This window comes from Labeo rohita, chromosome 15 (assembly GCF_022985175.1).
Source record: "Labeo rohita strain BAU-BD-2019 chromosome 15, IGBB_LRoh.1.0, whole genome shotgun sequence".
In the NCBI taxonomy this organism is placed as follows: domain Eukaryota; kingdom Metazoa; phylum Chordata; class Actinopteri; order Cypriniformes; family Cyprinidae; genus Labeo; species Labeo rohita.
In genome coordinates, this window is record NC_066883.1 from 32,014,695 (window position 1) to 32,027,802 (window position 13,108).

A 13,108-nucleotide genomic window follows, 5' to 3' on the forward strand; every position below is an offset into this window, starting at 1 on the left:
TGACATGAACACTCACCTCATTAAAAATAAACAGTTGATTCATTCATTCTGTTTAACATTGCAGTGTCTATTCATTATTGCTACATTAATTAAAACATAAACAAGCTGTGCAAAATTTCAAAATACAATCCAAACATCAGTGGACATCATTAAGTATCCGTACCCCAAAAAGTATTGCTCACTCATATCGTATTGTTAGAAAACAACTTTAACAGCACTCCCTCACTAACTGTGTCATAGTGTGTCAGCTTTTAATAAATAATCACCAAATGTGCAATATTCCATACTCTTACATATTGTGCCTCTTACATTATAAAACCAATGCAGTGTGGTCTCAAAGTGAAAGGTGTCCTGGTTCAACGTGCTATTTCTGATCAGAACATACTTGAGCACTCTACGATTGGTAAGACAACACCACAGAGGGTCTTCTAGAGCTTCTCAGAACTGAGACTGCGTTTCTATTATTATATTGTGCTCTAATGCGACCAATACGCAAGCACCAGATGTTTCTGAGACTGAATAATACTCACAACTCAGATCTCGCTTAGATCAGCAATAAAGATTTCGGCTTTCTGTTTTCAAAGCCGTAGCGCACTACAAAATCCTGCACAAAAATGAAACAAATTTTAACATTACATTCTTCACCTTAAAAAGAGCATCTCTGCAGTCAATAAGCTTAATGGAATAGTTCACCCAAAAATGGAAATTTGATGAAAATGTACTCATCCTCAGACCATCCCAAGGCGTGTTTCTTAGTGGGAACAGATTTGAAGAAATTCAGCATCACTTCAGCATCTGCCATTTGGACTTCCATTCTGACGGCCCCATTCACCGCAGAGGATCCATTGGTAAGCAAATGCAATATTAAATTTCTCCAAATCTGTTCTGTTGCAAAGATTTTGAAAATTTCCAGGAAATAGTGGAAACGTTCTTTTGGAACTTTTTTTTTGGAAGGCTTCCAGAAATTTACCGGAAATGTTCCACCCCTTTGCAACCCTAGTTCTGATGAAGAAACAATCTCATCTACATCTTGCATGCTCTTAGGGTGAGTACATTTTTTAGCAGATTTCCATCTTTGGGTGAACTATTTCTTTAATCAAGTCTTCAGTACTATCAAATATCTATAAATTCCCAAACGCGTCAAGTTAAAAGTTATATACAATTCTTATTTGATTATCTAATTTGATTAGTGTTTTGAGTTCGTCTTTCATAAATTCTGGCAACACAATAGAAGCCATACAAATTAAGATTACATACTGAAGGAGTCCATCTGGTTCCTGTACAAAACTCTGGTTAAAAGCAGCATCATTCTTTAGAATAAAATGAAAGTCCCAATGGAACATAATGTCACATTTTTTCATGGGTTTCTGTCAACAAAACCGTTTTTTTAGAAAATTCCATGTAGGCCTTTCGGTCTCATGAGAAAAGGTTACGGAGTTGATATAAAAAGTGGTCCTCTTTGCTCTTGCGCATGCGACAGTGACCACTCAAATAGTTCCAGGCTGAGCGTTTGCAGTAGTTGTAAAAATGTTCCTCAGTTTTTTTCAGGGTGCTATTCAGATCCAGTTTGCCCTGCAGACTAATCAGGGACAACATGATTAGATTCTTGTGCTCCATGAATGAAAAGTGTATTATATAGTAGCTTCTAAACATATTAAACTTAAAAGTGACATTTAAGTCACTGCATTTGATAAAAACCAAAACAAAAAAAATTAGATAAAAACTTGCATTCATTTTAAAGACAGTGCAAACACATTTTTGTATTGTGTATATATAAGAACTGTTTGCTCCCAGAAGCCACTCTTAAATAGCTTTTTAATTAAGTTTTAGTATTTAATTTAGCTAAACCTAAACAAAAATAATAAATATTGCCTCGGCAACTAGCAATTATTTTTATTATTCTATTTCAGTTCGTTTATTTCTAGTAATGACATTTTTTTGTTAGAATTTTAGTTTTCATTAACAATAATAACCCCGCCTGTAGAGATCAATTTAATCTACATTACAATGAATCATACCAATCTACCAATCAACCAATCTACACCACATACACACCTGCTGGTAAACTGTATGAGCTGAGCTTCATTTTTGCAGCTGAGCAAAGCTTCTCTGTTCTCCAGCAAGATGGCAGCACACATGAAGAGTTCAAAAGTGAAGTCTGGGTTTATGGTCTGGACCTCCATCATAGGTTCATCCTCTGGAGATCACAGTCATAAATTAATATTTATCTTTCACCATTTAGGCTTGATAAACAGTATTTAAAAAATAAATGTTTAAGATGTAGGATTAAAGGGATAGTTCACCCAAAAATGAAAATTCTGTCATTAATTACTCACCCTCATGTCGTGCCAAACCCATAAGACCATGATTCATCTTCAGAACACAAATTAAGATATTTTTGATGAAATCTGAGAGCTTTCTGACCCTGCATAGACAGCAATGCAACTGACACATTCAAGGCCCGGAAAGGTAGTAAGAACATTGTTAACATAGTCCATGTGACATCAGTGGTTCAACTGTAATGTTATGACGCTACGAGAATATGTAGCTTGTCCTTACTGCCTTTCTGGGCCTTGAACGTGTCAGTTGCGTTACTGTCTATGCAGGGTCAGAAAGCTCTAGGATTTCATCAAAAATATCATAATTTGGTAATTGGTAATCAAAGGTATTATGGGTTTGGAACAACATGAAAGGAATTAACAAGAGAATTTTCATTTTTGGGTGAGCTATGCCTTTAAAGGAGAAGTTCACGTCCAAAACAAAAATTTACAGATAATTTACTCACCCCATTGTCACCCAAGATGTTTGTGTCTTTTTTCTCTAAGTGATAAGAAAAAATGTTTCTTGAGGAAAAAAAAAAATCAGGAATTATGTCCATATAGTTCAAACTTGCCCCCAAGTTTGAACTTTCAAAATGATGTTTAAGGAAGAAGGGTCTTATCTAGCAAAATGCTAATTTTTAAAACAAACTGACAGTTTATATATTTTTTAACCTCAAACGCTCATCTTGTCTAGATCTGCGTGAACTCTTTTTTTTTTCCCGGGTCAATACGGTCAATATAGTTAGGGTATGTCGAAAAACTTCCATCTTGTTTTCTTCCCCAACTTCAAAATCATCCTACATCGCTGCAGAAGTACCAACCCATTGTTTACAAAGTGAACATGCAAAGAAGATCAAACGCCCTTTACAAAAAAAGGTAAAACAGCAATGTAGGACGATTTTGATGTTGAAGAAGAAAACGAGACGGGAGTTTTTCAACCTACCCTAACTGTATTGACTCGGATTACACAAACTATGTGCATTGCAAAGACAAGACAAGATGAGCATTTGAGGTTAAAAAGTATATAAATTTTCAATTTGTTTTGAAAATGACTGATCGTTTCGCTAGACCCTTCTTCCTCGGAAGGGATCGTTTGGAGCCATTTAAAGCTGCATTTTGGAAGTTCAAATTTAGGGGCACCACTGAAGTCCACTATATGGAGAGAAATTCTGGAATGTTTTCCTCAAGAAACATAATTTTTTTACGACTTTAGAAAGAAAGACACAAACATCTTGGATGACAAATGGGGTGAGTAAATTATCTGTAATTTTTTTGAACTTCTCCTTTGAGGTTTCTTAAAAAGCTAGCTGAAGGATCTCTTACCCAGGCTGCATCTGCGTGCCAGTCTCTCCTGATATCGAGCCCGATCCACCTGCTCTGAGATGAGCTCCAGGTGATCACAGCTGAGAATCTCAAACAGACGTAGAGCATCGCTGTGCTCAAACTCCCGCTGGAAGCCTAACAGAAGCCACCTGAATAGAAGACAAAGAAAAAGTTTTATGTAGTGACAAAAAGAGAAGAGAAAAGAAAAAAGAAATCGAAACACACCTATGACAAAAAGTGATTTTTTCCATGTTTTCTGTGACCAGATGAGAGTGTAGTTGAGGATCCAGCTCTTTCAGTAAAGCAGCTTCCAACTCTAAAAAACACATTCAGAAAGAAAACAATAGATTCAGTGAGAAATTGTATAATTATTAGTGTTCATAACAGTTTAGTAACACAAAGACAACCCACCCATTTTGCGATACAGTCCATCAGCCTGGAAGTCTTTGGAAAACTTCTCCATGTAGCAGGAGAAGCTCCAGTAAGTGTCCACTTCTGAGTCCAGCACCTCCAAAAAGCGACTGCACAGATCATTCATACCCTGAGCGTAACTTACTTCTGCAGAGACCAGAGAAGCAAACGGATGATGAAGTTAGACAATGAATATGCAAAGACAGTGCTTCACAGTTTAACCACTAGATGTCGCCCTACATCAGCAAACAAAAATAAGATCACAAACACCGCAGTTACAAAGTTTGGGGTTGGTAAGGCTTCATAAAATCTACTATGCTTACCAATGCTTCATTTATTTGCTTAAAAATACAGTAAAATCACGAATATTTCGAACAATTTAAAATAACTTTTCTATTTTACAATATTTGGTAAATTGGAATTCATTCCTGTGATCAAAGCTGAACTTTTAGCATCATTACTCCAGTCTTCAGTGTCACATGATCCTTCAGAAATCATTATAATATGGTGATTTGCTGCTCTAGAAACATTTCTTATTATTATCATCATTGTTAACAGCAGTTGTGCTGTTTAATATGTTTGTTATAAACTCTTCTTGTTATAAAGACATTTTTTAAATTTACATTTCTTTACTGTCAATTTTAAACAATTTAATGTCCCTTTGCTAAATTATAAGTATTGATTTCTTTTAAAAAGTATCTGACTGACCCAAAAGTGTATTTACAATCACGTACCTGGGTGAAAAGCAGCATATGTGATTAGGATATCTCTCAACACAAGCAGGTTACCCAAACCTTCATTCCTGTGATGAAACACAAGTGATTAGAAACTCTTTCTCCAAGCAGTTCTTTATTCTTCAAAGTACTAATTTCATTAAATTTAATTGGAACATTTTAAAAGGTAAAAACAACTGTGGTACAATAATACAGACATGCAATGTGTGATTGTATCAAAGTTGTGTTTACTCTGTTAAAACGCTCACATTAAATTAAATCAGTCATTTATCATTTTATATCTGCAAAAATATTTAAAATGAGGGATATTGTTATCAGAAAAAAAGATGACTGGTATGTATAAAGTTTGTGTTTGGTGTTGATGAAAAGCATTACATTCCCATATTCTTTCTAAAATATCATTTACACTTTTTAAATGTCTTTATGTGTAATCATTGCATGCCTATATTTGCAATTAGATATGCAATTATAACCAGCATTTCTGCTCTTATTGTGAATTCTGTATGTACTTGGATACTGAAGCATGCTTTTCGAAGTGAGCCGAGTTGACTCTACTCAAAACTAGTTACTGATTAACCACAGTAAAATGATGAGACAGACTCGTGAGTGTTATTTACGTTGAGCTCCAAGGTTGTTTGATAGATTGGTGTGGCAATGACATGTTTACTTTTCGCTGGAAACCCACATTAGTGATGCAAAAAATGAGGCAACTCCTTGTGGTTTGTTTAAACAAACTTGAGAAAGAAATGATTGACTTCTGCTTTCTTCAGCAGAAATAAAGAATACTGACGAACCCTTGCAAACACACCACACACATTAACACTGTACAAGATCATGGACTGGACATGAAGATAGAAATGTTTTATGTAGACATAGAGGTAAATAATTAAACACAGAAATAACAACAAGGAACAAGGAAGCCTTTCCTGTAAGGAAATGAGTAGACATAATAAATAAAACAGGAGTAAATGAGAACTGAAGGGAGAATGTCTGTCTTCGATAATGAGCACAATAAAAAGTCAATACAATATGTAAACAATAAGTTTATCATTAATAACTATATTTTCTTCACCCTCTTGCCTCATACTATAAGGATTTGTCAATATTTAACTTTAAAAATTCTTTTTAGAAGCTGTAAAAGGATTGTAACCATAATTGCTTTTCCAATATTCCATGACTGATATGTTCTTTGTTTAACATATTAAAATACACTAATAAAAAAAGTTCTCACCGGTAGTATGGAAGATATCGATCGGTTCGGGGAACATCTTTGTCAATGATGCGTATAGCCTCCTGAAGCTCTTCCAAGTCAAAGTTTACCCGTTCAAATAGCACCTGCACAATAAAGTCAGCATGAAATACAATAACTTCAAATTTTAAAATGCCTTTATTTTTCTGCTGATGTCACCAAGCTCTTTTATTTTTTTAGCTCCTCTAACCACCTGACTGTACTAACTGTACAGTTTCACATGTGATATATTGTTTAGGAGGAAATTAAAGTGAAGGTCCACCCAATAATGCAAGTTATAATTAATTTCTAAGTTATATATATTAAAATATAAAGATATTCTGCCAGGCAGTTTCAGTTTTCATTGACTTCTACAGAATTTTTGTGCATACTATGTAAGTGGGGGATCCATTTACTATGTAAATGGAAAACAAAACTGTTTGGTAAATTCAGAATTATTACTATACTCTTCAGTGTCACATGATTCTTCAAAAATCATTCTAATATGCTGATTTATTATCAGTGCTGGATACTTTTTTTCAGGATTCTTTGATCAAAAAATGGTTAAGAAGAACAGCATTTATTTAAAATAGAAAGGTTTTCTAACAATATAACACTACTGTTCATTAAATTTATATTCTTTCTTTTCTTTTCTTCACCAAGGATGTGTTTAATTAATAAAAAAACGATAGCATAGGTTTACATTGTTAAAAAATATTTATATTTTGAATAAAGGCTGCTCTTTTTAACTTGTTATTCATCAAGGAATTCTAAAAAAGGGTTTCAGAAAAATATTTGGCAGCACAACTGTTTAATAAATAATAAATCAGCACATTAGAATGATTTCTGAAGGATCATGTGACACTTAAGACTGGTGTAACACAACTAATGAAAACTGAGCTTTGCATCACACAAATAAATCATTAAAATAAATAAATAAAAAAAACATTATAAAAATATTATAGTTCAAATGTTGACTATATATATATATATATATATGAAGAGTTCAATGCAAAACCAGCTAAATCCTTCTGACGCCTTTCTTTAAAAAATGCCTTTTTATCAGGCTCAGATGTATAGGTTTCTATGTAAGTACCGGTACTTCTGATTGGGCTGAGGCTGCTGTTTTAGCGAGTTTGAAGAAAAAGTATTTGATGGACGTATAATATGTGTCACTATCATTATCTCATTTTTGACCAAGATGGCTTTTAGCTGGTTTTGAATCTGAACTCTTCATATATACATATATATATATATATATACACACACACACACACAGTAGTCAACATTTGAGTGGATCAAAAAAGTTCATCAAAGTTGTCCTAAGACAAAAACATAAAGAATAAAAAGTACCAGCACTTACATAGCAACCTATACAAAGCAGCCAGAAAGAAATGCTAATTTTAAAGCTCACAACTGCAAGTGATTAAGTCAAAATTACGTGATTTTTTTTCTCAGAATTGTGAGAATATATCTCATAATTGTCACTTTTTTTTCCCCAATTGCATGTTATAAAGTTAGAATTGCAAATATAATTCTGAATTTTTAACATGCATTTGGGAGTTAAGTCAGAATTGTGAGATATAAACTTGCAACTCTGAGAACATATCAGTTATTTTTTCCCCTCAAAACTGGGCTTTCTAACTCGCAATTGCGAGTTTGTATCTCAGTGCTGAGAAAAAAAGTCAGAATTGTAAGAAAAAAGAGAATTACGAGATACAAACTCGCATTTGCAAGAAAAATGTCAGAATTGCAAGTTTTTATCTCACAATTCTGACTTCATTTCTTGCAGTTGTGAGTTTATATCACACAATTTTAAAAAAAAAAGTCAGAATTGAAAGTTTATATCTCGCACTTCTGACTATAACTCAACTGCAAGTTTATATTAAGCAATTCTGACTTTATAACTTGCAATTGTGAATTTATATCTTGGAATTTTGGCTTCATTTCTCAGAATTGCGAGTTTACATCTTACAATTCTGACTTTATAACTCACAATTGCAAGTTCACACAACTCTTGAGAAAAAAAGTCAATTGTCAGATAAAAAGTTGCAATATATTTTTTATTTTGTATTTAGTGGTGGTAATGGGCTTCCATAGGTTTGGAACGACATGAAGCGGAGTGAATAAGGACAATTTTCATTTTTGGCTGAATTATTCTTTTAAGCAGGTATTTTACCTGAGCCTGGAGTTGCAAAAAGGACATCATTTCTCTGTCCTCTTCTGACTCATAATGCTGTTTATGCTGCTCTCTGTCCTGTCTTTGGTCGAAAAACTTCACTGCTCTCGACAGTTCAGCTAAGGTACAAAAAAAAACAAACAAACAAAAAAACAGAAATAGAGAGAATAGAATATTATTAGTGGTGATTCAACATCACCGCAACTTGTGAGTTGTTTTATACACCAGAGGGTTTCCATATCATGGCTGAATATTTTATTGCAGGAAGTAAGAGCTGATAAGAGCTAACTGTCGCATATTATAAGTGTTTGTTCTGCTCAGACATATAATTTACCATCAGTGCCATTAAGGCGCAGACAAACGGCTCCAGGAAGCAGCTGTTGCCATTTCCTCTTCATGACTTGATAGCGCACCGCCATCTGCTCCAGCAGTAGGGGGCGCTCCAGAGCTGTAGAGCTGCAGGGGTACATGCCAAACAGAAAGCGCCATACCAGACCACGTTCTTTAGGGTCCACGCCACCTGAATCACAAAAACAGGACAGAAATCACACATCTGAGGATGATACACTAAGAACACATGGCTTGGGGTATGTGCTATTTCACGATGGACCCATTTCACAGGCTGTGATGACGCGTTTTCCGTTATTAGCATCATAAATCTAAGTTTTTTCATATTGTATTTTTTTTTTCAAACTTAACTAACAGAAAATTGCTTAATGCTGCTGTGTGAGTGTTTTCTATGCAATGGCTAAGGGGTGACGAACGTGACTTTGTCTTTCTCACTTCTGACTCTAATGTAATCATTTGGAAAGTCAGAAGAACACTTTTGTGGAAAAGTATATTTTGTTTGCTATTGGTGCTAATGCAAACACTATTATTTTTGTTGTAGTTTTCGTTCACCATCACAGTTTGCTCAACTATGATGACTTCTGTTTCTAATAATACTGTAAATGTCAAAATGTTCAGTGTCAGTTCCTTTAATTGACAAGTAAACTATTTTGGAGAGCTGTAATTCAGAGAAAATGAAAAATAAATAAATAAATAAATAATGCATTAAAAAAAGAGCTAAAAATGCTAAAACAATAACATTTGGTCACTTGAAATAAAATAAATGTTAACCTCTAATAAAATAAACTGAAATTAAATACAATTAAATTTTAAACCTTTCTATTCCAGCTAGTTGGCAGGCCAACATTTCTCTTTTTAATAAGTTTAACAACATACTAAAATAACTAAAAAAAATAAGAAATAAAATGATACATAATTGACATACACACATAAAAAATACACACTATAATGGACAAATCCATACTTAAATCTTAATTAAAATGAATTGAACATGTAAAAACAAAAAATATACTTCTAAAAACTAAATAGTATCTTAATGTTACTACAATAACACTGTGATGCCCCCAGTTGCACAACCTTTTAAACTTGTTAAGTAATTGATAACTTGTTTACTAAGGAATATCAGTTGATATTGTCAATGTTCTTGAATACAATTGATTGGAAAGCCAATACATTAGTATTAAACAAATAAACAGTTTAAACAAATGTATTGACTAAACAAACCGAGCGTCATCACTGTTAAGATACCAACATTTAATTGCATCACTTTAAAGGAATGTGTCACACCAGAGAGAACAAGTCAAACCTCAGCGTCCGCATCATATTAGCATTAGCAACTCAGCATTTCACAATGAGCTGGCACAGTCGGGGCAGAGAGACTTTGAGGGTCCACACAGAACAAAAACAACCTGTAATCCCCTTCTATATCAGCTTTATCCCCTTCCTACAAAGCTGATTATGTAATTTGTTTTGCTTTGCACAAAGTTTCATGTCATCGATTAGGAGGAATGTGTTTTGAGGATGAGAAGCCTTCACATGCACAGCAGAAGATGCACTGAAGGACTGTTGTTGACGGTCTGTGCTAAAAATCATGTGGTATGTTTTTAAACTTTACTGATGTGGTCATGTTTGCACCACACTCTTGTGCCACATACTTGTGTTGTAATATTAGGTCGTGTTCTTGAATATTAAGCTTCAAATGTGAGTCGATCTCATGAATGCTAAGTTACTTTAGAGACCCACTGAGTGGATTCCCTGCATGTTGTTAGACTCCAAAAGAGCACTGTATTCAACTAGCAACCATGCTGTCTGTTGTCACATCTGAAGTGTGACTAATCCTGTTAGCATGAATCTTACGATTGTAGTTCTACAAGGCACAGATTCTATAGATTTCACTATTACTAAGAGGCCATTCATCATCTGTTTGTTTGGAAAACATATCACTTGACCAGCACTTGACAAGAAGAGGACCTTTGAGAAAGCCAGATTCCAGACAGTCATCCAGCTATTTTATGTTAATTACTTCCTCTTGAATACAGTAAACATTATTGAAATTGATCGCTAGAGATAACAGCACCAGCAAATACACAAACACATTTGTTTGTTTAGAACAGTAGGGATTTCCATTGATTTCCATGTTTTTATTTTGACCTAATTATTGTATTATATTATACAATCCTAAACCTAACACCCGCACAAGCTCTTCTGCATTTTTACATATTTAAAGCATGCATTTTAAGCCATTTATTAAAATATGCCGCCAAAAAAAAAAAAAAAAAAAAAAAAAAGAAAAAGAAAATGTTAATGAAGTTTCATCATTTGAATCAGTAACAGAATTGTTTTTAAATTTTGATCGGGAAACATCATTCAATTCATTTTGACAAGCCAATTTTTGTGCCAACATCATTATATAAAACCAGTCTATATATTCAAAAGTAGACATTGTGGGTTTTGTTTTGCAGTGTGTATCTGTAACTTTGTGTCTTAAAGATGCTGTTGTGACAACTTAGCCTACTACTGGATGAGCTGTAACATCTTGTGTTGAAATTATTGTAGGAAATTACACTACCAGTCAAAAGTTTTTGAACACTGAGATTTTTAAAGAAGTCTCTTCTGCTCACGTCTGCATTTATTTGATTCAAAGTAGAGCAAAAACAGTAAAATTCTAAAATAGTTTTACTATTTAAAATTACTGTTTTCTATTTGAATACATTTTAAAATATAATTTATTCCTGTGATTTCAAAGCTGAATTTTTAGCATCATTACTTTAGTCACATGATCCTCAGAATCATTCTAATGTTCTGATTTGCTGCTCAAAGCACATTTATTATTATCATAATAGTAGATTTTTTTTTTCTCAGCTTTATTTGATGAACAAAAAGTTCAGAAGAACAGAGTTTATCCGAAATAAAAATCTTTTGTAACAGTATAAATGTCTTTATTATCAATTTCGATCGATTTAAAGCATCCTTGCTAAATAAAAGTATTAATTTCTATATTCCTATATTCTATATTCCTGCTTACTCCAAGCTTGGTATACAGTATAATGTTACAAAAGCTTACTATACTCAGCTGTTTTAAATATTGATTATAATAATACTAATGATAATAATAATAATAACAAATAATAATAATAATAAAATGTTTCTTAAACAGCAAATTAGCATATTAGAATGATTTCTGAAGGATCAGATGACACCGAAGACTGGAGTAATGATGCTGAAAATGTAGCTTTGATCACAGAAATAAATTACATTTGAAAATATATTCAAATAGAAAGCAGTTATTTTAAATAGTAAAAACATTTCACAATATTACTGTTTTTGCTGTATTTTATATCAAATAAATGCAGGCATGGTGAGCAAAGAGAATTACTTAAAAAAAAATAATAAATAAAATAAAAATAAAAACATTGAATATCTTACTGTTCAAAAACTTTTGACAGGTAGGGTAAGCCTATGTCATCCCCATCATTACTTCCATTCATATTCCAGTCAATAAATTATACTTTTTTTTTTTTTTTTTTTTTTTTTACTTAAAAAGTGCTTTTTGTCCTTTAAATATTTTATATTTACACATTATATTAGACCTACAGTTTATACTGATTCATTTCTAATAGCTTATCCTGGTTATGTTATGGGACTGTAAATATCACCGTTTTTAAATATATGCATCCTGAGCCTGGATTCGTCCACTCGCCCTTCTGCGTCCATCACACCTGGCAGCGAGATGCGGGCGCAGGCAGACTCGGGTAATATCACAGGTGCGACAGACCGACAGATGCCGTTTTTCCCCGGAGACACGGTGCACTTCATTCTGTTAAACTTCCCAACGAGTCCATTACTGTCCAGATGGTTTTTACCTTTCCCTTCCACATGTGATTTATCACAAGATACGATCATGGTGTTAAATCCTTTAAAGACTCTTCCTCTCAGGCATTTAAGTTGTCGTGAGATCACGAGGCGAGAAAATTAGCAGGTAAAAAGTCTTCGGCGGTGTTTTACAAAGCTCATTTTAAACGTTCGAGAAAGTGTTTTGATAGTGAACACACCCCTCCTCTCTGTCATATGACTTGAACCTCTCTCTCTCTCTCTCTCTCTCTCTCTCTCTCTCTCTCTCTCTCTCTCTCTCTCTCTCTCTCTCTCAAGGCTTATCTCAAGCCTTTGGAGCTGAAACCGCAAGACCGCTGTGGACATAAAGATCACTGTCTCCCCCTTGTGGTAAGTCGCTTTTGCCCTTTCTCTCTTTGGAAATGTTTTAAACTGCGTGTTTGTGATAAACAAATTCATCATTAAGCTGTTTTAACTATACATTGTCACTTTTGGTCAAAAGAGTTCATAATGACGCTTCCTCCCTGTTGTCCTCTCACGTCAAAATCCACCGACATGTTTGTTTATAAGTGAGTGACTTGTAAACAGTCCTTGGTCTGTGAATATTTCTCTCTTGATTCAAACGAGGCGACTGGATTCTTGTGGATTACTGTGATGTTTTTATCAGCTGTTTGGACACTCATTCTGACCGCACCCATTCACTTCAAATGATCCATTTACATTGTAAGATGTA

At 33.9% G+C, this 13,108-nt stretch overlaps 1 protein-coding gene across 1 annotated transcript; it reads right to left on the minus strand.

The window, feature by feature from the left end:
- Positions 1-421: 421 nt before the first annotated feature.
- si:dkey-238d18.4 (TBC1 domain family member 15) lies at positions 422-12,588 on the minus strand. The gene is made up of 10 exons (XM_051129309.1): positions 12,201-12,588; positions 8,531-8,716; positions 8,197-8,315; positions 6,021-6,124; positions 4,790-4,857; positions 4,056-4,202; positions 3,870-3,960; positions 3,645-3,793; positions 2,056-2,197; positions 422-1,579 (listed from the first exon to the last, which is right to left on the minus strand). The coding sequence occupies exons 1-10, from the start codon at positions 12,445-12,447 to the stop codon at positions 1,417-1,419; spliced, it is 1,416 nt and encodes a 471-aa protein (XP_050985266.1). The 5' UTR covers positions 12,448-12,588; the 3' UTR covers positions 422-1,416.
- Positions 12,589-13,108: the final 520 nt, after the last annotated feature.